The following is a 26560-nucleotide window of genomic DNA, read 5'->3' on the forward strand; positions in this document are numbered from 1 at the left end:
TACTTGCCAGGTTTTGGAGGATTAGTAAGGTCAGATAGATAACATACAATGAACTGCCACCCCATGCCTAGTTACGATACAATACTACACGATATGATACGTTTCATTACTTTAGACACAAGACGATACCACACCACGTGATACTATACACTAACTATCCTCTCAAGGGAATTTTTTCTAGGCTTAATGTCACTTCATTTAAAACGTTTCACAATCAGAATACCTAGATACGTGACAGTCAACCACATACTAGTGTCCATATGCACAAACAAACATGTGCCTTTAGCCAAAACTAACACAAATAAACAGCTTTTCTTGATTTGAATGAAGAAAAATGTACAGATGGGGAAGACCTGTATCATAATTAAAGTGGTGGAAAAGGTTTTTTTTTGGACTCAGACAATATGAGACACAGCACTGCAGCATGTTGAAAAGACAAGAACCTAAGCCAACCCAGGAGAAGCTTGGACCCAGATACAGTTTTTAAAAGAAGTTAAGTCAAATCTTTACAAGCGGATACAATTAAAGGCTTTACTGGTACCAGTAGCTTGTTGTGGCTAATGTAAGCAAATGTTAGATTACTGCATCAGTTCACTGACTTTATGGCTCCTCTCTGCTTTTATAAATTGGTTTAGCTCAGTCTGAACACACAATGGCAACAACTTTGAAGCAACTATTTCATGAATATGGTAAAGAATAAGGAAATTTAATGTGATTGATGCAGAATTTCTTGCAGCAAGCGTAAGTTATTCTTAGGCAGCCATGACATATGTTCAAGATTGACAAGCCTACTGTCAACCCCATGCTTTCTAAATACAACTGAAAACGACTAAATGAATGGTAGAATATTAACGATGCCAACCAAAGGAAATCATCAGTCCTAATACACAAATATTACATTATTTACTTGAGACACCTGAACCTCTGACGACGCTGACATTTCAGCTGCCAGCTGGGTTTTGCAAAGACTGTGAACTTTCAATTTGCTGCCTCCCTCCTTCTCGCCACCCCCGAAACCAATTACAGCTATCACCTGTGCAAATCAAATTTTTATTTTTGATGACACATCGGGGAGAGAAGTGCTTCCTGTTTTGGCACTTGACTTTCTCAGGTTTCCTGATCTAATGAAGTCGGACGACAGAGAAAAGAGAACACCATCTGCCGATAACATCTTCCCCGTCTTTCTTTTTTCTAATTTTTACATCAAGAAAGCAGGAACAGCCTACACATCTTTTAATTTTGAGATAATTGACAATGAATTAGTGCCAATTCCTGCCACTGTTTTTGGACATTTACATTCAAAGCTTAACTACAAGCCTTTTATCTTATTTTTAGCGTGGCAGAAAGCGACTCATTTGCACTCTGACATCTATGGGTGACTGTGTCTGCACTCAGCGTTGCCCTGTGTCTAATGTCATTGCTGCAGCAGACTTAAAAAGACTAATGAAAGATGAGTAGACTGTGAGAATGGATGCATTTCCTTCTCAGATAGACAGACTGTCTTTCTTTATTACCCGAGGTTCAGGGCTTCGAATACAGAAGCGAAAATGCGCATTAACCTCGGGTCAATCCATGGCAACATTATGAATTATATTTATTGCTTCATAATCTGTCTTTCACGGAGCCGATCTCACTTATCTTACTTGATTGCTGATGCTGGGGAGCGTAGCCATTGACTGGTTTTCCTCTCACAAACATGCCATTGTTCTCGGGGTTTGATTGATGGGCCTGGATGATCTCATTCAACTTCTGCTGCAAGGCGTGAAAGTCCTGAGAAGACCTTGTGATCTGTGGAGGAGATTGGAAAATATAAACAACATACGGCTGGAAGAAAAGAGAGGATAGAGGCGACTGTTTGAGACCGTTACCTCCTTGGAGAAACTCTCCAGCTGCTTGGATTCATTCTGCGCTGTCTGCTTGTTGGCCTTCAGATTTTTCCTGTCCTTGTACCCTCTGAAGTTACTCTGGATCTTCACTGCAGCCTGCTCCTCCTCCAGTCTTTCTTTTTCAGCGTCTGTCTCGTCCTTATGTTCTATCACCACATCGGTAACATCCACGGCCTCCTCTTTAGCTTCCTCCTCTGCATCATTGGGAGTCTCCTCCTTTGCTTTCTGTTTCGCTTCTTTCTCTGCTTTCAGTTTCTTCCGGTCCCGATGGCCTCTGAAGTTACTCTGAAGGACAGTCGCTGCTTTCTCCTCATCCAGTCCCTCTGGGTTCTCAGCAGAAACGTCCTCCTGGGATTCTGGCACTGATTCTTCTGTCTGCATGACCTGTTCTTCTTTTGGAGGTTCTGGTGGAGCCTCTTGCTCCTTCTTCCTTTTCTTGGGAATCTTTCCTTCCTCTTCGAGACGCTTGCGCTCCTTGTGGCCACGGAAGTTGCTTTGAAGCACCACAGCTGCTTTGGCCTCGTCTGCATCGTCTGACTTGACATCGCTTGCAGAAGCATCTGCTTCAGCTTCAGGTGATGCTTCTTTTTCGGTCTCCTCCTTTTCTGGCACTTCTTCCTCACCTGCAGGACTATTTGCTTTCTGCTTCTTTGCTGGAATCTTGCCTTCTTCCTGCAACCTCTTTCTTTCTTTGTGACCCCTGAAGTTACTCTGGAGAACAGTGGCTGCCTTGGTTTCCTCTTCCAAGTTGACAGCTTCATCCCCTGCAGTCTTTTCCTGTCCACTCCCCTCACCCTCCTCCTTACTCTCCTCCTGAGCTTCTTTTCCAGTATCTGCGTCCTCAATAACTGCTTCATCTGCCACTTCTGTGTTCTCCTCATCATCTGCCACCTCAGTGTGATCACTATCATCATTCTCTTCTGCTTTATAAGTGCTTTCTTCATCTTCATCATTCTCCTCTTGGTTATCAGTGGTCTTTTTCCCTTCTTCTTCTTTGCTGGCCGGTTCTTTGCCATCTTCTTCCTGGTTCTCTTCCTCCACAGCGTCTGGTATCTCTAGCTCGGATCCGGCCATCGTCTTTTTCCTCTCCTTAAACTTTTTCCTCTCCTTGTAACCCCTGAAGTTGCTCTGAAGAACCACGGCAGCTTTAGTTTCCTCTTCCTCGTTGCTTGCTTCGTTTTCTGGAGCTGAAGCACTTTCTTCGTCTGTACTTTTCTCTGGTTCAGGCGTCTGTTCCTCTTTTTCTTTGAGAGCCTTCTCTGCTTTCTCTTTCTCTTGGGCTTCCCTAAATAGATAATGGGTGTAGTTTGTCAAAAATTCATCTTTGATCATGTTTTCTGGGCTATACTGTGTACATTTCCTAACTCTCATACCGTTTTCTTTTGAAGCTTTTCCTCTCCTTGTGCCCTCTGTAGCGAGCCTGAATCTTGGTTGCTGCTTTGTTCTTCTCGTCTACCAACTCCTTGTATTTCTTTTTTGCAAGATAGCCCCTGCAAACTGTAGAAGATGACAGGGGAAGGAAAAGATAAGGGAAAGATAAACCAATGCACACCAAGCTTTGTGGGATAACTGATTTAACATCAGACTGTTCTTACCAGCCTGAAACTGGATGATAAAGGCCTCAAGCTTTGCTTTGCTTTTGTCATCAGCTACCCTCTTCCGAGCTTTATGACCTCTGTAAGCTGGAGATAAAAGCATGAATTGGTACGGCTGTTCCATGACTTGTTCATCTTCTGGTGCACGACCAGCGTCTACTAACCTGACTGCAGCACCAGCGCGCTCTGTTCTCTCTCCTTTAATATCCGCCGGTACCGCTTGGCTCCCAGCCAGCCTCGAACACAAGCCTGGAGCAGGACAACCCGCTGTGTGGCCTGCTGCACCATCAGATTCAGATGTTCAACGTGGTAGTACTTGAGGAACACCTGGGAGACAAGAAACATTAAAACACTATGATACTAACAAGTACTTCGACTTCCCCCAACTTTAGGAGTTTAAGTTTGATTGCATTTTGAGATGAGCAGCATTGAAATCACCTTAAAGTTGTAATTGCTACAAGACACGTTTCTATGCATTTACTAATAAATCGACGGAAAAGATCTTTGCACCCAAAAAGCAAGAGTCTTCTCTGAGGTGATTCTTGTTTTCCAGTCTAGCACATAACATCATTTTTGTCTGATTTGCTAGAAAGTGTCTTGAAAGGTTTACCCCTTCTGAGTCTTTTCAAACAACCTACAGTAAATTCTTAGAACCTTAGCTGTGAAGCGGTACTGAATTAGCATAGTATTGATTTGAATGTCTTCATGTCAATTATATGGGAAAATAACTGGACTACATAATCAAGGCATGCTCTCGTGGGCTTTATTATGAGGCTAGCGCTATTTGGAAACCATTGTTCACAATTAACAGCATTACGTTCTGATTTGGCCACTCAATGTCACAATACAGTCTTTCCTTCTTAATTAGAAAGACTGGGTGTCATTGTCTTTCTGTGGTTAAAAAAATAATGCACAATGACATAAGCTGCAAAGGAAATGCATGAATGTTAATAGCCTGTGCTGTTCCAGTTACAATATACCCATTAAGTTCAGTTTAAATAAAACATATCTCTGTTCACCTTAGTCTTCCCCATCGCCCAGTTCTCCAGCTTGGCCTTCTCCAGTATGGCCGCACATGTTTCTGGAGTCACAGCCGGCTCCTCGTGAGCGTGAAAAGCCAAGATGTAGTACCTGCAACAATTATTGTAATCAGCTGAACACTCGTAACAAGGGTCACTGATTTTCAATTCGATAAACACCATTAAATGAGCCAACATCCTCTCTGGATTAGACTGACCTCTTTATGAAGTTAGCAAACAGGATGCGGTGAGAGTAACCCTGCCGTCTGATCTTGGCCGTCTCCAGAACGCCGGTGTACCGCAGCTGAACCAGAACCTTCTCCCGGTCGAACTTGTTAGCGTGTCGATCGTTGTTGGGTTTGATGCAGCGCACAAAGTGAGGCTGCCCTGCCACCATCTTGGACAGCAGGTCCATCAGAGAGTACTAGAAAGAGCATTTAAAGCAACAATGAGGCTAATACGAATAAAGAAAGCTGTATACTAATGTTTCACTGATGGGATAAGTTTAAAATAATAAGATCTTACTCTGAAATAAGAGGCCACTGTCTGTGTTCTCATATTGGTGGTTTCTCTCGGGTGTGAAGGCGTGTCTCCAGGTTCACCCGGCTAAAAACAAAACATCACAATGTCAAAAAAACAAATAACACACACTGCACAAAAGTAGTAAGACTACTCTCTACGCTACTAATGCGTCTTAGTACTCGTCTACAGGATTAAAAGGGCCATCATTGATTATAGGGAGGAATCTATAGGTGTGAAGAATTTCTTTTAATTTTCTTTTAAATCACAAAGTGAGCATTCTTTGTGTGCACTGTTTTTTTTTTTAATCAGAGCATTTTATCTTGTGAGAAATCACCGTTTGCACTTGTACTGTGTCACCGAGCGGCACATCAGACAACCATTTTTTCTCAGGAGTGGGCTTTAATTCCCAAAAAGGCTGTAAAAGAGATAAACGGATACACAAAAAGCGCCAAATCAAGAGCACAGTCTGCTTAAACACAACTTTCCTGGAGGTGTCATTGCAGAGATATTTCAAAATCACATGATGACTATATGCTTAAAAAATGCTATAATTAGCAAAAACTTACAGTACTTGCTTTTAACAACGACAACAGACTGCTAACATCGAAATGGACTGAATATCTTAGACGTTTACACAATTGTATTAAACTGAACACACATTACTTTTACACAAGCTATTCATCTAATTCTCAGCACTAACACAATGGGGGGAAACCACCTTTATAGCAGACCATCAGCCGAACACTGTTTGTACCATTTAAATTGCTCATTGTGGCTTCTTAAGAGCAAAGCCTTTGATGAGCTTCTTTTTTTTTTTTCTAAAATATGCAGATGAATGGAAATAAATTCAAGAACTCATCAAACACAGTACATTTAGGTGTAGCTACTGTCAATTGCTTTTTAGGTGAGCAAATTGCCTCGAGGCTTACATTTAGCAGGCGCTGCAGTCGTGTACCGCCGCAATCTAAACTAATGCACACAAGAAAGTCACGTAATTAAGTTGCCAGGGGGAGCTTTATTGGATGTTGGCAACTGAAAAAAGAGAGCGAGCCGCGCTGATTATTGAATGCTTGGAGTGCAAAATTCGAAGTTCTTAAAAAAAACCAACAACTTTGATTTACTATTTAAGCCATTTTTGCTCAGATTACTTAGTAAAATGAGGCATGGTGCTATAAATCTGCTACAGTGTTGGATGTGAACAACAGGTATCGACACAGTCTAAGCTCTAGCAGGAGAAGGGGATGCATAGGAAGGTAGCAGGGAATGTAATTTATGCATTTTACAAAGCAAAGCACACATGCATATCTCACTGACATGTACAATGACTATGTAGGGAGAATAGCTGTACAAAACTATGCATCATCTGTACAGGATTTAGCTCTACAGACTAATAAATCTGGATTTACTTGTGCATTTTTAGGACATCTAGAGTAAGAAAAGGCATCTGTGTTGATATACTTAAGAGCAAACTATACGGAAACATGTTCATTACCTCGCTGAAAGAAAAAGAACTGTACAAGGTTAGCACTCCCATCTTTTATGACAGAAATGCAGAGACAGAGGAAGAGATGAAGAGAAAAAAAAAAACGTGAGTAAAAAAGAAAATCAGCTGTAATCAGTTTAAAAAAAGCAGTGACACAAGTGGCTGAACTGTAATTCAAGAGTAGTTCTTGGCTGTAGGAGTGAAAGCAAGAAAGAAAAAAATAAAAATAAATGGAACAACTTTTCAGAGGAAGTTCTTCATGTAGGAGTTAATACAGTGATAATGCAGACAGCGCTGTAAGTACCTTGGCGAAGGTGATGGTGCGTGTCGGGGTCCGTGGAGTCCGCATTGTGTTTATGCCTTTACCCTTGGTGTGGGCAAGGTTGCCTGTGAAATAAATAGCGGATCTGAGTGAGTCAGTTAACAAACTGCCCTCGACCGGGGGAGAGAATTAGTCACAAAACCAGAAATCACCGAAAAGAAACAAAGCTGAATGCGTGTTTTTATCCGGTGGGATAAATAATTGGGGTTATTTTGGCACAAAGCAGGTCTGAATGCAAACTCCTATCTTACTGTGCTCATCAGAACAGATACTGGCAGAGTTCATTCCTTTTATTTGAGTTACTGTCTGTGAAAACAGCCTCACACTGTCATAAAACGTCAACGCTCAATACAAGCGCTTGAAGGGCTACTTTAAAAGAGAGATTAGGAGATTATTGGCTTTGTGATTTAATTTTGACATAGCTGGCAGCCTACTCTCCCAACAAAGAACACTCACTCTGCCAAGGCCAGCTTATTACAACAAAAGTCTGGCAGACAAGAGAGGAACGCTAAACAGGCTAACAATAGCCTGTTGTTTAAGGTTAAGTGTGTATTTAGTGCTGCTTTAAAACTATTTAATTAAGAGGTTGAAGCACGCAAACTTTCTTCCTGCTCCTGTCGGGCTAAAACTTCATTTTTTACTTGATTGAAAAGGAGCTGGTGGTCGCTTTTACCTGTTTTGGTGAGAGGATGGGTGACGAGTTTGCGAATGAGTTCGTTCTCTGAAGACCTCAGGAGCAGGACGATGTCGGCCGGCAGCGTTTCTCTGTTCTTGGCCAAGAAGCCTGCAGCGTTGTAAATCACCTTATCGTTTGATGGAGAGGGGAAAAAACAAAGTTGTAAGAGGCCAATACATGAAACTGTTGTACAGACATTAACATAAATCAAATATCAATTACCTTTCCAGCATAGTGGTGAATACCGAAGCCGAGGTCGACCCTCTTTGGCCTCCAGAAGCTTTTTGTCTTGAGATTATCCTCAAATTTCTCTAAAATATCAAATCACACATCAGTTGATCATCCTCAAAACCATCTAAGGCTATGGAAGACTGTCAGAAAATGACCTTATTTGATATTAAACTATTTGGAGTGTTGGTTTTGACACTTGTGTTTTCTGTCTGAGTTTGGTGGAAAGTGTTTAGTTAGTTTATGGCTCTTTTTGTTGTTTTTTTTTTTTGAATTTCAGACTATGAAAGCATCACAAAACTTAGCGTAGCCTTTATTGGGCAAATATGGGTTAAGGTGTCATGGTTTTAGATTTTCTTTTTGTTAATTAATTAAATGAAGACTAGGGTTATACTTCCACATTTACAAGTACACGAGGGTGTGCTGGAGTCTGAGAGATGTAAAGTTCATCTGTGTAGAAGTCTAAGACTATGTCACCAGTTGCCCATGTGCTAGAACACATTGATGCCGATCTACTGTGCATGTATGGATCGCGTCCTCCAAGTGGACTGGAGAGTGCACGAATAAGAACAACTACATGTCTGTGATGTGTGCAGCTGTGTGTGCGCTAAACGCCTCCGTATAACAGACTTTGTCCTGCAGAAATCTGACAGACTGACCTACGAGTGTCTGGTCGGTGGCCTGTGGAAAGCGACTCTCTTCATCGAGAAGTGAGAGCATCCCCATGGGCTTCTGCAGGAACAGGTCCAGGAGCGGCCGGTTGTCCTCGTACTCGATCATCCGAGCGTCCACCTCTTCATTCAGGTACTCGTCCTGTACAGGAGCGAGAGAGACTTAGAATGAGATTTCTTGCATGTTAATATTCTTTTCAATGTTCCTCTTCTCAGTAGGTCTAAATATAATTTAATTGAATTTCTAATATTTTCATTCCTTCTGTGGGTCAGATAAAAATGGTCTCAGGTGAGGACAAAAATGTCTCACTACTAATGCTATTATCACTTTTTAAAATAAAACCGTCTACATAGAATGACTGTTTAGTGTGTTAAAGCATAACAGGACATGTTGGATTGATAGAAATAAGGTGAACATGAGGAATAAAAGTGAAAATTGCATGTATTTTGTAGGAGTTTGTCTGTCTTGTCGTTTAATGTTGATGATAAATATTGAGGACTTTTCTTGTTTTGTTACCTTCGAGTCAATTTTCTTTCCTAAGCTGCAGTTTTATTTCTTCAATGACATGCTTGAGTGTTCAGAAAGCCTAAACTGTGCAAACATAAACTGGCCAAAAACCAGCCTTCCATTGACAGGAGAATATTAGAGCAAAAACATGCTGTCTTCTGTTTTTTTCTCTCCTTTTATTCAGATGAATCAGGTCTGGAGGGCAGGCCGAGCTTTGCATTGAGCTAACCTGATCAGATCGGGCTGACTCAGAGCTGCTAGTATGACTCAGCAACATTAGCAGAGACTTGCACTCTGGGAAAAAGGACAAAACGGGAACAAACAACACTGAATCAAGCTGCTTATTCTAGCATGAACTACCACTGTGAAGTAAATAAAGCACGTCAGGAAATCAGGAAGGATGCAGATGGTTTGGGACAATATGTAACCACGTGTGGGAACGTTTATGGAAAAGTATAGGTGAGGAATCAAACGGATTACTGACAAAACCTGAAAATACAGCAATGTTACTTTAAATCTGCTTAGTTTTACCGTAGACATGCCAGGTTAGGTCAAGCTTATTAATCCCACGACACTGTTCATTCCACCGTAAGCTCTAAATATATGTGTTGGCACTATAGGACAATGTATTTCTGGGCCCGGTTCCAACAATACCCAAGAGTGAATTTAAGTCTAACGCTAAGTGTCTTCAACTCCTAATTGACCCTCGTTGGGGATGATTTATGGCACCTCTCAGTGGGTGAGTCCAAATCATTTAACATTAGCAAACCATTCTCTGAACCCCCTCAAGGCAAAACACTCCCACAAGACTGAACAAAGGGAGAATCGCGAACCCCATTCTGCCGTAAATAAAGACAGCAGCATATTTTACCCTTGCCATCTCTCTTAAAGCGCAGAGTGACAAACGATGACATGTTATCACAATTTAGATGGAAATGAGGTAGTACCAAGGTGAAAACTGCATACAAAGAGCTTTCTAGGAGGAGCACCTCAGAAAGCATTGTTTGATTTCAGTAATGGGTTTGGAGTGAGTGCTGGACTTCACCTGTTCCCAAGCAAATATGTGCTGGTTGAAGTAAAACTGGATCTGCTCGTTGGCGATGTTGATGCAGAGCTGCTCAAAGGAGTTCTTCTTGAAGTTCTCGAAACCGAAGATGTCCAGGATGCCGATGTTCAGGCCCTTGTCATCCTCTCTAGAGGTGATATGAAAGAAAATGTAGTTCTTTTAAATGTATATTTAGCAGCATGGATTGAGGAACCCAAGTAGTCCATCAGTTAGGCACAGACTGAAATATCTCTTAACTTTTGTATGGATTGCAATGAAATCATGTACAGACATTCATGTTTCCTATAGTTTGATTCCCTAAATTTTCCTCTCGTGCCCCCATGACTACGTATATGAAAGTTGCTACAGACATCCATCCTGCCAAGAGGATGAATCCTAAAGACTTTTGGTGATCCCTTGATTTGTTTTCTTCAGTGTCGCGATAGGGTTTTAAGTGAAATATGGCATGGATTGCAATTGAATTTGACATAAACTACCTCTATAAATGTAAAATGACAACTCTGATGTCATGACTTTTACTTGAGCTCCATCATGACGTCAAAACCCTAACTTGGTTATACCTGCAAAACTGATTACTTTCTTCCTCTGCTGTACTTTTTCTTACAATTTAGTGATAATTAGTCATTGCTAGCATGCTAACATGCTAAACTAGGATGTTAAACATGGTTAGCATTATACCTGCTGAACATTGTTTCTGTGTTTTGGTATACAGACATGCAACCCAAACCTCTGTCGTACTTATTTGCAGCCTCACAGAGCTGCTAAAATGGCTGCAGATGCTTGGTATTGCTTATTTAAAAAGTTTTACTGGTTTTAATGTGTTAAATGTTAACTACAGTTTCATCCATCCATCCATCTTCTCCCGCTTATCCGGGGTCGGGTCGCGGAGGCAGCAGCCTGAGCAGAGCCGCCCAGACTTCCCGATCCGCACACACCTCCTCCAGCTCTTCCGGGGGGACCTTAACTACAGTTTGGTGAAATCTTTTTTTTCATCATCTCATGACCCTTTCATATGGCCCACCGCATTAATAAATGTATTGATGTTCATCAAAATGAAAAAGGAAAGACATTCATCGTCTTTCCTCATCTGGAGTTCTTTTCAGCGAATTCTACAGCTTTCAAGACTTGGAAATCAAACCTGGTTGTGTAAACCTTTTTTTTCTTCAAAAGTGAGATGACCTCATTCACGTCAACCGAACACACACCATCACACTTTGTGCCCCTGATCTCACCCGAGGTGGCTGTCAGGCCGCAGCAGCGTGTTGATTCGGTTGACAATCCAGCTGAAGAGGCGGCCGTAGAGAGCTTTGCCCATGGCGTCCCTCACCTCCACCGCTTTTTCCACCGTGTTGGGCCTGACGATGGTCTCGCCCCGGGCCACGACGCAGTGGGAGGTCAGGGCTTCCTGGAGCTCGTCTGAGCGGATACGCAGCAGAGATGCCACTGAGGGGACATGAGATGAGAGATGGGGTAGAAGTTAGTATTTCTAAAGTGGAATACATGTAGGAACATACAACGATCATATCAAATGAATAAACCTCATCTAGACAGCCTTGTAAATAACCAGTCAGAAAATTTACATTTAGCAAACAGTGGCCAAGAACTGTAAATTCTAACCACTGTTAAAGCACGTTTGGTAATGATTTTCTGTAATACTGCAACAGCTTGTTCGCACTGATGGATAATTTATCTCAGAACAATCATTTCCAACTGTACATTTATCTTTATTCCACAAGGAGCTCTGCAGAGTTAATGAAGAGTCATCATATATAATGCTTCTCTCTCTCTCCGTTCTCACCGTTCTCCAGGACAGAAATGTTGGAGATGTTGCTCTTGTCGGTTTGGTGCTCCGAGGCAACTGGAGAGAACTCGATATCGCCGGAGTTGAGGATGGCAGCCAGAGTGCTGTAAACGCTGCCCAGCTCCTGCAACCATGAGACACACAATAGATGGTCTGCAGAAAACACCAGAGAACGGGGACAGAAATAACATCTGACATGTCTCAAGATGTGTAATTAACTTTTGTGGATAGGATTTTTAAAAGATTTTCAAGATTTGTGCTCATTTAGGTGTATTTCTCAGTACAAATCTGTAACTTGTACATCAAAGTTAATCCTGTGTTACAAAGTGATGGTTTAGAGCTGGTTTAGAATTAGCCAATCTCAAGTCCTTAACATCTTGTGCAGGATTGCTACAGTGGTAGCATCTATCCCTAAATGCACCAAGAAAGAGCACACTTTAATGAATCCTTTAATTCACTGACAGCAACAACAGGTTAAAATATTCAATAAAATATTGTACGTTCTGAAAAAAAAGCCTGAATTCACCTGTGGCATATGTTTAAGTGAACCAGTGTGATTGGTTTGGCAGGCCTGACACATAAGAAGAACTCTCCCAGTGGGCAGTTACTGTCAGAAAACTGTGCGTCAAAGTGGACAAAACTGTCTTATAGATCATCGCCATACGCTCGTTGTGATTTCATGCAAGACAAGACGTCCGAGACGTACTGTAGGATAGAAAGCTGCTCCTCCAGCACTGCCAAGTGATTACAGGATAAGTGCTATTGACGTGTAGATCCCAAGAGCAATCAGTTCTTTGAGCCTCATTATCCTTCACAATGCCAACAGCTGACTGGCTACATGTGCCTGTAGCTTCATGCTCCATCACGAGCCAAACGGAGGACCTGAGGAACCTCACGTGCACGACTTTTGACATTAGTCTCGTGTATTTTGTAGTACAATATAGATACAATATAGTAGGGGTGTGAGAACGCGTCTGTATGAAAGCTAAGGTTACGCTATTAAAGCGTGCTGGCAGGCCTCTCTCAGCTTTTTGCCCTGTAATTAATGCAGTAGTTTATACCTCCAGGGTGAATCCAATGACTTTGAAACACTGCTCCACTGCATCAAACTGCTCCTTGTAGAAGGTGTTGCTCACGATGTCAGGTCCTAATTTAATGTGCTCATTACACAGATACCTGCAGAAACAAAAATGAAGCACAAAGGTCAGGGTCGGAGTATCGGGAAGAGCAGAGTTCACAATGTGAGAAGGAAATAACAGTGTTTAGGAGAAGGGCAAAGGAATGTCAAACCTACTTAGGTGTTTTGCTGTCAGAGAGCTTGTAGTGGGCGAGTTTCTTCCTGTCAGCCAGACCAGCGTAAATGTAGTAAAAGATGTGGAAGTTTCTCTCCCCTCTGTGGAAACACACACAAATGTAGCTCGCAAAATCAAACCTTAAAAACGTGACATATGTAGTGTGACCGTGTTATTCAAACAATAAATGTCACTCCGGTCCTGCAAATTTAAGACAATATGTATTAAAACAACAAAGCATAAAAAGAGCAAAGGAGCAGACAGAGAGTGAATACCTCTGAGAAGGCTGATAAAATAAGAATAACAGTGATTTTACCCTCATAGATCAGTTTTATGGAGCCCTTATTATCAGACAAGTCAAACAAACAAAACAAAAACCATAACTGACATAAATCTGTATCACTTGATCAGTCCATATTCAATTTAGAATTCAAAATCCAAAAGTGTGAAAACAATTTGAGTTTTTCTTGGACAAACATTTTGTAAAACGTTATCAAAAAAAGTCCTCATTTGTGTGAATAAATGTAAACTTTTGCAAGAAACAGAAATTACAATTCTACCATGAATACAGTTAGTTATACCTTTGGTGGCAACGTGGGCTCTGTTGTATATTCGTTTGCTGAATTTGTAACGAACACTTTCTTTTTGTGGTGTACTAATAGATGCACTGATAACTTTCACTGTATTGCTTTGATTACTGAAGAAGTTCTGAAAAACCTGCAGGTTCTGAAACATTCTAGCTCCCACCCTGTTAATATGTCGCATCATCTTGTGTAAGAAAACCATCTCATAATCAGGATAAGGGATGGGAGTGTGCATCAGAGTCTTCTAATCACAAGTGTCAATATATAGGGTACAAAACAAGGCTCAATTTGCAGTACACAGTGCAACTCACTGTATGTGTGCACCAGTGAGTGATAGTTGCAAGTATATCCAATTGTGCACAGCAATGTGGTAATAGCTAATTCAACAAACTTCAATTTCAGTGTAAATAAATATGAAACAGGGCATGTTGCTGCTTATATTGATGCTCAAGCTCATAAGTTTTACATTAATTAGGCTTACCGAACACAATACAAGTCAGTAACTATAGTCACACAAATCAGAGGGATTAAATATCATAATGAAATTCCATCCGAGAACCATTTTGGATATCTATTTGACTTAAACATCACATTGAAAGTATGAAAACCCATTGTTATTTGTTTTCTATAGATAGACAGAAGAAGACAGGATGTTAGCATAAGTTAGGTTAATAAATCAGGTTTGAATTCATTAACTTCTGATGATTGGTAAAGGAAGCGTTTCACTTCTTTTCAAAACAACTGATTAGGAGGTTCAAGTAAAAACACATTATAGCTGTTACACTAGCAATATTATTTGTGGCTGCCCGCAGCTATATTTGTGACTTTTGTGTCTAATAATCTTAATAAACTCCAGTTGTTTTAATGGTAGAATATTGGCTGGACTAAATAATTCACCTGAGGTGAGGAAGGACATTCATGAGGCAAGGAAATAAGCAACACTTCTTGTGTAATTCATAAAAAAGATGTGGATTCACCTTGTTTGCAATCCCCCCGACTGGCAGCATCCAATAACAGGCTACAGAAAAGTCTAACTACACCTAATACGTGCAGCCAAACCAAACCCTCTGACCCGTGTGTCTGTTTTCTAATAGAATACTTGAGTCAGCCTTTGAAGTTCCACTAAGAACGCCTGCAAGACTGCAATCTTTGATCAAACAGGAAATAAGCTAGCCCCTCCACTTGACCCGGCCCGCTCCCCAGACACCAGATAAGAAGAAAAGATGGACTGACTGAAGAGCAGGTGGAAGGCAAATGCCACCAGTTTCAAATGGAAAAGTAGAGGTGAAAGAGAAAGAGAGACAGTCCATTACGCACTGATCCCAGGCAGAAAAAATAACCTTGACCGTTGTGTTCTTTTCACAAACTGAACACGATTTAAATTTCTGTGAATGTCACTGTCAAATGAAGGTCATGGCAGTCAAAAACAAGACAAAGGCGTGATGAAGGAGGTGATATTTACATCGCCTGGTGGATGACTCTGGATTTCTCCAGCAGATACTCGGATATCTGCGCCCCGACCACCGTCCCCCCGCAGGTGAACTTCATCTCCAGGTATTTGCCAAAGCGGCTGGAGTTGTCGTTGATGACGGTGCAGGCGTTTCCGAAGGCCTCCACCAGGCTGTTGACCAGCAGGATCTTCTCCTGGAGAGTCCGATTATTGGCCTGAATAAACCATCATTCCAGATTAGTAATTAGGAGATCGGCATCGTGGAAGTAATACTGTGATGCTTTTGTCAGGGAGTGACGCATACATTTATGCCAAGTGACACCGGCATTATCCAGTGATCAAAATGCAAAAAAGAAGAAGTGAAATGAAATTTTCTATTTGGTTATGTTGCAAATCATGACTGACAGCAGGTGGAGCAACAACAATCTCATCACAGGATGTCTACATATCTACAGTCTACACAGCTGCTGCGCCGTTTCAAACTCTCATTTTGTAGTTCTGCTTTCAAACAAATGATTTATAGTTATTTCTAATCTCTTGTCAGTCACAAATAAAGCATGTGTTTGGATTTCCAACAGCTTTATTTTTATCCTGTTACAGCTGTTGTGTCTGAGGAAGACACTGGCAGAAGATAATGGGAATAATAAACAGAAAGTACACGCTGATTGACCCTTATGACTCACCTTCCCGAGAACCGTCAGCTGCTGCACCAACAGATGAGCGCTCTCTGTTTTCCCTGCTCCACTTTCCCCGCTGATCACAACACACTGCACGCAAGAAGTCACTGTTTTAGTATTTACAAGTGCATGTCACATACACAACCAAAACATTACTACCATTGCTAACGAACTTATTCCATTGGAACAGAATGTCAGTTAAAGTAACGATGTATGTGAACTCATTGTGCTGCACCTCATAAAAACACATGCAAACAGACAAAACACAAGCAGCTTCACCAAATTAGCATTACAATACAACACTACAAATACAGAAAATACAATCAGATACTGGCCAGTGCCGCAAAAAGCACAGGCTACGTGTTTCCAGAGGGAAGGACATGGCTGGGATGTGCTTGTTGCTGCTATTTCTGACTCATGTAGTTAATGAAGCGAGCTACTGGTTGGAAAATTAGCCAACATGTACGTCTCCTGTTTGATTATTCATTCTACAAAAGTTGACAAAACCTGGAATCAGCATGTGCATCATTTATCCAAGTGCCCACAGGTGATACTACTTTTTACATTTTTAATTAGTTTCTATACGTGTCCCCTATCTGCTGCCTGCAGTTCAGCCAAAAAGTCCAAGAATTTCTTTGGTCTTCTGCACGTCATGATTCATAAATGATTGCATTAACGATCATTATTCTTTTGTGCCTCCTGAAACCGTTCCGTTGTGCTATTTGCAACACTTCTGCATGTGCAACATTTCTGTAGTCACTGCGCAACAGCATCAAAACAAGCTACTAAAACAACTTTCTGCATTCAGCACACGACAAGACGAAGCCAACAGCTGCTTGTGATAGGATGAGGAGCATATTACCTGATCCGTGTTGTATGACACCATAGACTGGTAGGCAATATCAGCCACAGCGAAGATGTGTGGAGGGTTGGCAGTGCGCTTAGCTCCTATGTACATCTTAGTATTCTATAAAGAAACATAAATGCTTATTTAATACATGCACATACAGTAGGTATTATGTTGAGGAAAACTAGTGGATTTGCTGCTTTTCTACATATATTTCTGCTCAGTAAGGAGAGGAATGGGAAATAGTGACAAACATGAGGCAAAAACATGATAATTGAGAGGAAAATACAGTCAGTGAGGTATGGAAGAGGGAGAAAAGCAGGGCGAGTAAAAGTGAATGTGTGTGTGAGACTAAATGGGATGCAGCAGACTGAAGAACTGCAGAGGCACTAATGAGACACGCCAGGCTACATTCAGTGCATTATTGACCAAATGTAGGTGCACACGTGCGTAAAGGGAACACGCAAAAACACACATAAAGGCCCATCTCCACCGACCTGAGGAGTGTAAATCTCCATCTTATGGAAAGGATTAACTGCGATGAGGATGTCTCCCACATACGTGTAAATCTGATCTCTGCCATATCGGCTCTGAAGCTGCTCTGTAACCGTGTTCTGGAAAGAAAGAATAAACAAGCATGTTTCAAACTACCGGTATAAGGCGCTTGCTAAACAAATGGATATTTGGATGATTGTCAGAAATGCATTGTGAAAGATAACTGCAGAAAAGTCATAAACACAACCAAGCGGCGCTTTAGCTTTGCCTCAAGTCAAAGTCTGTGACGTCTGTTATGTCAATGTATTATTTTCACAACCCGATGATTAATTCTCCTGTCTGCTCCCTGCCAGGGACAGGTACATCAAAAACAGCAGGGCGGCAATGCCTCCCTCATACCAGAGGAGCCTCTCGGTTTGAGGGATGGGAGGAAATATCCGCCAGCAACGGAGGCTGGTTGTATCATTCAATACGTCAATGCGGCGCTCAGATGTGATAAATTGCTGTAAATGTTTTCAAAAGATGCTGCTGTGATTGGAAGAAATTATACTAAATGTTCTGGTTAGCAGTGGGGAAAAAGGCCCCTGATTGTGTTTATGTACTGTATGTAACCATCATCACAATATATATGATAAACATTTTTCATTTAGTTTTGTGTGATTGTGATCCAAAACGGTTCCATAGTTCGACATGAAATTGTGTTTTGCCAATCCAATAACAACCTTTAACAGAATACCACAATCTTTTTCATTCGTAAATGTACTAGCTACAGCCCATTTATGCACAAATAACTACTGCGGGTGTTTAACAGCCTCACTGTATGGTCCATTTAGTCGCCGATCTGAGGCTTTTGACTGTACCTTGTGATCTTCCTAAAGCAATAGACCGTGCAGCTCATGGGAATGTCCTCAAGAATGAACTTTCAATCGCAAAATAACATTTTATTCAAGTACATACTGAGGAAATTTACTCAATTGGTTTATAAACTCATTATACCTGTTAGAAAATAACAGTTGAAAACAAGACTGTGAACCATGTAGGACTGAGTTTTCATCGATTTCGTCTTTAGAATTTTTTTGCACACAGCAGAAATAAACAACAAACTAGAGCCACTGTAACATTATAAAAAACAAAGCAATCAGGAGTTACTAAATTTTTTTTTTACAATCTACAATTTGCTAGCTAGCGATGTAAATGCATCCTCCCTGAATGCTGAAATTTGCAGAACAGCCTTACAACTGAAGAAAAGGTGGATTAATTTTGTGAGGAGCCATGCTGATAGAAAGCTCAGGATCACCATAAATAACTTAACTTAGCCCACAGCCGCAAGGTGATGAAAATGTTCTGTATCTACAGTTTGTGATTTCTATATCTAACCTGTTGTCATTTGGTTAAACAAACGTAGGTCTGTTTGCACAGTTAGTATATTTCATTTGTGCTGGTATGAAAGTAGCAAATCTGCATTTTTGGTGGACACACCCTGATAATTGCTTTTATTTTTTCACAATTTTGAAACCTAATTTAACATACTTGGCATACTTTATTAATTATGTAAGTTTGTCTGAGTTGTGAAAAACAGTTTTCTGTGATGTGACAAACTCAAAACATGCTTCACATGGACTACAAATTACACGATACACCCACTTGAGTTTGGACTTCATTACCTCGTCTAGAACTTCCAGAGTGGCGAGGTCGTCCACCTCTTCTGCGTCACTCTGAGTCTTCATGTGGCTTCCTTTTTTAGTGTGGATACGTTCATGCCTGGAATTCACAGGACGCACAACCAAGTGTCTTACTGAGCACCTTACGTAACGGACACACTGCACACAACAATATAAATTCAAATTCAGTACATTAAGCGCACTGCTACAGAAATGCACAGCGCTGCCAATGGTGTTTGTTTGCTGAGGCAAAGTGGTGCACAGGGTAAATATACTAAAACTTCAACTAGATGGACATCTAAATGTAAATATAACAATAAGTAACATTCACGTTGAATAAAAAGACCCATCCGTTAACTTTGTCCCTGTGTGAGAGAGATGACCACAGGAAGCAAAAACATCAACGCTGCTAAATCGCTTCAGTCGCATTTTTACAACTGAACAGTGAAGTTATGGATGCTTAGATTTGAAAAATCTGCACCGTGAGGAAGTTGTTAAATATATTTACTCTATCCAACATGACCTCTGAGCTTTAACTGGTTAATATCTGTCTTTTCCTGCCGCAACTCATGTCAAATACTTGCTAAAATAAACCTCAAAGCTACTCGCAGCAAATTTAGTGCTGCATCTAATTCACTGTACAAGATTTGTGCTTTACTTTAGCGACGCCTTATTACTGTCATTTGTTTCCTCACATAATGCGACAGAAGAAGTTTGATCGCATCTGATTAGTTAATGGCGGCGGTAATTTCCCATCGTGATTGCAATTTATCTCTGTGAAAACACCATTCATGAGATTGTTAATGATGAACGCCAGTGAGTTTTGGAGCTGCTGTAGTTGGTTTACAGCAAACATCCTAACTAGAGATGCATCAAATGAAGAGACACAACATCAACAAGAGGCTCAGAACACAGTGGTGACAACAAGACAACGACAGCGTAGCAACGGCAGGGTGGCACCATGTAAACAATCTAAAATCAGCCAGTGTAGTTGATAATGGCAAATACATGTGCGATCACAACTACAACAACAGCTCTGACTGCACTAAAAAAAAAAAGAAAAAAAAAAGCTCCTACTGTGACATAAAGGTCATATAGGCATTCGTTACCTGTCATTACTGTCTGTGCTTCTGTCTGTCTTTCCATGATAGCTTAAATGACAGAAATAGGATTAACATTTTATGATTGCACGGGCAAACACACACTTTTCTGGGCCAACAATTTTGACTCATGTGACACAGCCTGCACCTCAAGCGAAGCCGGTGCAGGATTGAGCTGTTGTTTCTGCGAGGGTGACAGGGCTTGTAAAACATCCAGCAAGGAGGGTAATTTGGATTACTGTCTGCAGAAGCTAAGCTGCAGCCTGGCATATATAACCACTGGAAGGAAGTTTTTCATGGGGTTTTGTGACAGAAATATATGAAACACTTTATGCAGAATGAGTGTTTAGCTCGTACCGCTACATAAATAGCAGCACAATATGGGTGGAGATGTGAGATATTGGACAATACCTTGTTTTTTCAATCACTCCTATTTGCTGGTTGAGATCAATGAGTTCAATCAATTGTTTCTGCAGGATTTTCTCTCTGCCAACAATCTGTTTGATGAACACATGCTGGAGCAGGTCTAGCACATTTGGTCTCAGCTCAAAGTCCTTAATCAGACATCTGTGGATAGGAAAGAAGGTAGGAGGTAGAGAAAGGAAGGGGAGGAAAAGAGGAGCGCGATGAGTTTCTATTCAAAGCATCTGGTTACAGACTATCAGCCTGAGTGTTTATTATTTGCAGTGGGGATGACAAAACACACTCGCGGCCGCACTCACTTGCAGATGAAGTCATTAAAGTCATCTGACCAGAGCTCCGGCTGGTGGAGAGTAGGCGGAGGGTTTCTGTTGAAAGAAGAAATGGAAAAGATAAATGGAAAGATAAGATGAGATGGGATTTACGCAGGCGGGGTGGAGAACAAAAGGCCGAGGCGCTCAGCGGAACGATGGAGTGAAATCTTAACACTGGAACAATCCGTCACCGACGACATCCAGAGGCGTTTCTGTGCTGGCATGAGGCAATAACTAATGACGCTCCACCTGTGTGGTGTTGATGCAGCTAATTGTGTGACAGAAAAACAACAATCATGATACTGTATGTTTAACCAGATCATATGGTTAAGGGGTTAAACCCAACAAGGCCTCGCAGCAGCGGAGCAACTGAGCTAATTCGCTATAATTCCTCTTCCTGCTTTAAGCACCTTTTTTTACAAGAAGGTTCCTGGTACATGGTAGAAAAGTCAATGCTGCCTGCTAATGCAATCGCGGCCTTTCGCACGTTGGCTCCGACAGCGATAAATTGGTCTAATGAGAGGACATACATCTCCTGTTTATCACACAACACAAGCAATATAGACAGCGAATGCATCAGACGTTTATTTGGAGTCTGTTCAACTAATACTGTGACTATTAAAGTGTTCTTCTTATCTGGAAGACAAACATGGTCTCGTGGAGATGACTCGAGAGGAGGAGGAGTCACACTTGAATTATGTAGCTACTTTGACTTTTTAATTCCCTTATACAGGCAACAAGTACGAGGATGCATTTCAATCATACTATTTCCTGTTTATTCGTTTTATTGCTGAAGTCCTTCGCTCACTGCTATAAACCTGCTTCTTACAGTACTCGAGGCAAATTAGAATTTTCTCTGTTCTACATAATGAAAGGATGAAAGCTTAACTCTTAACATTTGAGCATAATTAGAAGATCACTTTTAATCTTTTACCTGCTCCAGAGTCGGATGATTTGAGCAGGGATTTGACATCTGTGTATCTATATATGGAAAGGCAGCCAAACTCAGAGAATATCCGACTTGTAATTATATATGTAAATTCAGATTTTTCATGTATTTTTTGTCTTGGCATGTCTTTCTCTTTTTGGGTTCACGTTTACGTGTTGAAAGGGAGACAGTGGGGTGCATATTACACATACAGTTTCAAAATATCATTAAAATCCCTGCAAACTGATATACATTGTTCAGTTTCAGCATTAAAAACAACTGACTGTTGTTATTTCTTTACAGAAAGTGAATTCCTGGGATTGCTCTGGAAGGTTCAGAGGTGTTTTGACTGCACAACGTAAACCTACATAATATAAGGTGTGTAGTTTTAATGTTATTGTTGGTAAATTTACAGATGATGTTGGCTTGGATTATGCATGTGACATACAGCCATGTTTACCTTAAACTGTAGGCGATTGACATCCCAAATGGATAAAAATATGGTCAAGCACTATAGTGACCAAATGAAAATGAGGGTTTGTCTTGATACTCTTCTGTTTCTTTAGCAAATTCAAATTAAATAAGACAGGGAGTGGCTGCAATGAAGCCCTCAGCGTGGCTTTTTCCACGACGACTGCTTGACGGATGAACCCGGAGCAGTGAGAGGAGGGAGGTGAGGAGTGTGAAGAGAGAGCCTGAAGCTCCGAGTGCAACAGTCACATAGATTCTGAGAAAGCTACGTGATGCCTCGACCCCCTCAGAGCAAACACACACAGGACGACACAGCAGCAGTCTGCGTGTGCACGTATGTTTGTGTGCGTGTCTGGACAGTGACCGACAAAGTGCCGTCGCCGCCACGATGACAGAGACTGTAAGTGCTTATGCAGCTCTCACACTGGAATCAGGAGACGATAAACAATTAGTTTTCACCTTCAGCCAACAACACAAATAGATGGGAAAAGGGTGGCTGTGCTCTCAGCCTCCCCCACAGGACGAATGGGATCAGTGCCAGGAGGGGGAGTGGTTTATGGATAAGCCCCTGCAAGCAGAAAAAAGCCATTTGAAATGAAAAGACTGTACTTTGTCTGGTGACAGTCGGTATAGAGAAGCAAATCACTGCGTTGGGGAGTAGGAGATGGCTTTTCTGGATTGCAGTGCAAGCACTATGCATTACCCTGTCTTTACATTCCACTCTGCAAGCAGGAGAGTCACATAATGAAAACAGGCCCACTCCTGTGCGATGGTCTGCATCAGTGCAGAGAATAAAATATCATCTTGTTTTACCTTTATATTATGTGAGCTGTATCGTTAAAAACTGGCTTTTAACATGCATGTTTCCAGCTTTTAAATGTGAGTGCAGAGTGAAGTAAGTAAAAGCTAGAGAAACTGGGAAACACTGATATTTTTGAACAACTCCATGAGCTTGATCATTGATTGACAATAGCAGATACTGTATCATAATTCTATATCAGAATTCGTTGGAATTGCAGCGATCGGTTGTGATGTGGACATGCTACACCAGCACAGAGTCCGATTGGAGACGACGCCGGCAGTTACCTGAGAGACAAGGAAGCGCAAACAGTACAAATGTAAACAGAGGAGGAGGAAGAGAGCCGGGATCCATGCTAGGCTAAAGGCTAACCCCTCCAGACCAGCAGGACCGTCCTCCTACTCTCCAGTGTCCACTCCCTTCACAACAAGCTGGACGAGCTACGTTTGCTGGGAGAAGAGAGTGGAGGGACTGCTGTGTGTTTGCTTTAACAGAAACATGGTTCCATGACACCATCCCAGACAGACATACAGCTGGAGGAGACGACATTATTCTGGGCGGACAGACAGACAGCTAGCTCTGAGTAGCATCTGCGGCTTCACCATCATCACACCATCGTGTGTGAGGTTCACCATGTTCAGCGAATGGCGGTGCACATAGACGCAGCGCCCCCTTCAGGAGACAGCAACAGCGAACGTTTAGTGTCTTATCCCAGACGTGCATTCTGCAAAACTTGCTGGTTGAATGATCTTGAAGAAACGCTCTCATCTTGCCTGTACTACTGTGTATGTACAGCAACATGACAATAAACTTGATTTGATTTGATATAACTCGTAATTAGTGAATTCATTGCATTATAGAGTCACCCGGTGAAGCTAGCACACTTGTCATAAGGTCAAGAAAATAAACTTTTCCGCTGCTTTTGGCTCAACTTTTTGTAAATTCGAGGTGGATTATGACTCGGGATGGTCGCAATTAGTCTACAAAATGTTTTACCAAAGCTGTACTTGCTAGTTGGTATCAGAAATACTAGTTGGTCATGTGATCTACAAAATAATAAGTGTTAGAATAAACCTCCATATAACCATTTAATTGGAACAATGCAGAACTAAACCCACCTCTTACACGTAGGTGCTAATCTGGTGCTAATACTGCTAACTTTAGCCACACATGGCAACACAAGTTTAAGCATTTTCTCACTTTTAGACAACATGACTCATCTAAATTAAAATGTTGGCAGGGAAATGAGTCACCAGCAACATCCCTAATTCTAAGATATGATGTCAGTTGAGGGAAGCATCAATTATATATTCAGAAATAGAGATTACTGCGCAACATGTGTCTGCATTCACATTCTCAAAAGGAGCTTTGATTTGTCAGCTCACAAGCAGTAATTAGGAAGTCACCACATTTAAGTGATTCTGAGTAAAAAAAAACAAAAAAAACATGCAGAGAAGATAAAGCCACTGTTTCTTTACTTTGACAATATCATTAAACATCTGCATCAAAATAAGGAAGTTGGGAAATGGATGTCTCTAAATGGCCAAGTTTAATAAAACAAAACTCTAAATTATGCACTGTAGTTGTGAATCAAATATCTACAAAGTACACAGACAAGTTTATTTTCTATAAAACTTGAAGCCAGAATGTAAGCAAATCCAGACTTCAGGTTCAAATAAGTGTACTGAGAGCAGCACAGCGGCTAACTGGTTAGCGCCGTCACCTCACAGTGAGAACCCGATCAGCGCCAAGGCTTAAAGTATTCATTCAAGACCGCATAAATAAACATAAATTAAAGATCACTAACAGTTGTGGGGTCAGAGTCACAGCCAGCTGATAATGACGGCAGGCTCACCTGGGTATCTTAAACAGGGCTCTCATTGGGTGGAGGTCAGACAGGGGAGGGTCTCCATCTCCCAGCTCTATGGCGGTGATGCCCAGGGACCAGACGTCGCAACGGGCATCGTAGGTCGAGTCCAGCTGCTGCTCACATGCTATTACCTGCAAATAACGGGGAGGTTAGAGACGATATTGTCTGATTATCTACATAGAATCAGGCATTCCGTTATAAAAACTGGGCTCCTTTCTCATTAGAAGGTCACTTAAGATGATTTTTCTTTAAATTGTACCCTCCTTTTCCACACAAACTATAAACTTAAACATGCAACAGAGAATAATGTCATCATAAAGTTAGGCAGCATCAACAACAGCTCAATCAAAATCACAGTGTCACTATCATATGCTGTAAGCAAAATGGCAAAAGGTCCGCACTTAAAAAGCACCTTTTAACCTCAGCTAGGTCCTACAAAGCGCTTTACAATGTGTTTTTATATATATATAGTACGCAGGAGCACAAACACACACACGCAAACAGTTTGTCATCATTGTCCTGAGGGCAACATGGTACCCAATCAACAATATGAATCATCTGAGTGGGAGGCTGGTGTACACATGACACACACCCACAAAAAACATGTTCACCATTATTGTAAAAATGACCGAAATCAATACAAGTTGTAATCCCAGTTTTCAAAAGGGCAGAAACGTACACACACAGGCAAGAAAATCACCAACAGGACACTGTGGAACACAAGTGTACGGATATTTGCACTCTGCAAAACCCAAAGATCTTCACTATTCAGTCCTGTTTCTGCCCAACATGTGTAAAAAAACAAGAAAAAGTCTAATTTAAATCTGTTCTGAAGATGACTGTTTCACCAAAAAAAAAAAAAAAAAAGTAGAAATTTACTAAACCCTTTTTCCAGGAAGAGACATACTTAAATAAACGTAACACAGCCTAATTCATCAGTCAACACGTAGCCAAACGCGTAGCCAAACACAGCTTTTGTCAACAATAAAACTCATTAATCAGTTATGATGTAACTTACCCCACATAAAAAAAAATCCCCAAAGCAGAATTTATGATGAAGCTCTCAAAAAAATTCAACAAAATCTTTGTTTTTTCTTGTAATAATAATAAAAACAGTGCGGATTGCGGTTTACAAATCTCCCTCCTGACACCTATAAACCTTTCTGCCAAAGAAGACTTCCACATCTTGAGAGTCCACCTAGGAAACTTTGCAGATGAACATCTTATACAAATTAGATTAAAATCCCTGATCCTGACAGAGCAGGTCACGCAGCACGTTTAATGTTAAATTTGCACAGCATGCAAACCTCATGTAAAAATCTCCAATTCGATTTGAAAAGTGAATCTTCAAGACTATCAGGGCAGATCATTCCCAATGAGAGGGAATTTAAAACTAGGTCAGGAGCAGTGGTTCCAAAGTGTAGCTGTGGTGCATTACAGTATAGGTTTACCTTTCTTGCCCCTACAGAGGGCTCATTTAATCTAAACCTGATCAGTGTTGAGGTTAAATGTGCAAGCAGGACGCCTCTTCTCGTTGAGGTTTTACCAGAGGTGCTGCAGGTTCATGTCAATGAAATATAAATGAAAAGGCGCCCGCTTGATCACCCAAACGTGCAGTCAATCATGCTGATTGTTCTAAGATTTGCGTCGTCTCTCAGCATGTTGATGAAGGCCGTTCCTACAGAAGGTGTTGCTGAGCCGTCTTCACACCGAATCATTTCACTGCACAGTCAAGACGTCAGCTTAAGTTAAGCCGTGTTCCCAACTCTAGACGGCCTGCTCTATCTGCCAGCGCGCTCAGGTTCTCTTATCCCGTTTTTCATTTCAGCATCTACTTAACTTTGTGCTACTACCATATAAAACAAACCAATTCTT

At 41.2% G+C, this 26560-nt stretch overlaps 1 protein-coding gene across 1 annotated transcript in view; it reads right to left on the bottom strand.

The window, feature by feature from the left end:
- The window catches only part of myo3a (myosin IIIA), a 58672-nt gene that overhangs the window by 11119 nt on the left and 20993 nt on the right, over nt 1-26560 (bottom strand). Inside the window, exons 6-32 of the mRNA XM_008302800.1 lie at nt 24671-24816; nt 20606-20671; nt 20295-20450; nt 19893-19934; nt 18787-18889; nt 17125-17241; nt 16643-16747; nt 15787-15870; nt 15116-15318; nt 13072-13170; nt 12839-12953; nt 11775-11901; nt 11209-11419; nt 9956-10103; nt 8391-8544; nt 7726-7814; nt 7501-7630; nt 6810-6892; nt 6515-6556; nt 5026-5106; nt 4719-4924; nt 4501-4612; nt 3646-3808; nt 3482-3568; nt 3260-3383; nt 1869-3171; nt 1644-1788 (exon numbers count right to left, since the gene is read on the bottom strand). Of these exons, the coding sequence (XP_008301022.1) occupies nt 1644-1788; nt 1869-3171; nt 3260-3383; nt 3482-3568; nt 3646-3808; nt 4501-4612; nt 4719-4924; nt 5026-5106; nt 6515-6556; nt 6810-6892; nt 7501-7630; nt 7726-7814; nt 8391-8544; nt 9956-10103; nt 11209-11419; nt 11775-11901; nt 12839-12953; nt 13072-13170; nt 15116-15318; nt 15787-15870; nt 16643-16747; nt 17125-17241; nt 18787-18889; nt 19893-19934; nt 20295-20450; nt 20606-20671; nt 24671-24816 (4441 nt within the window). The remainder of the gene's footprint in view (nt 1-1643; nt 1789-1868; nt 3172-3259; nt 3384-3481; nt 3569-3645; nt 3809-4500; nt 4613-4718; nt 4925-5025; nt 5107-6514; nt 6557-6809; nt 6893-7500; nt 7631-7725; nt 7815-8390; nt 8545-9955; nt 10104-11208; nt 11420-11774; nt 11902-12838; nt 12954-13071; nt 13171-15115; nt 15319-15786; nt 15871-16642; nt 16748-17124; nt 17242-18786; nt 18890-19892; nt 19935-20294; nt 20451-20605; nt 20672-24670; nt 24817-26560) is intronic.

The sequence above is a fragment of the Stegastes partitus genome, unplaced genomic scaffold (genome assembly GCF_000690725.1).
Source record: "Stegastes partitus isolate 25-593 unplaced genomic scaffold, Stegastes_partitus-1.0.2 Scaffold1883, whole genome shotgun sequence".
Lineage (NCBI taxonomy): Eukaryota > Metazoa > Chordata > Actinopteri > Pomacentridae > Stegastes > Stegastes partitus.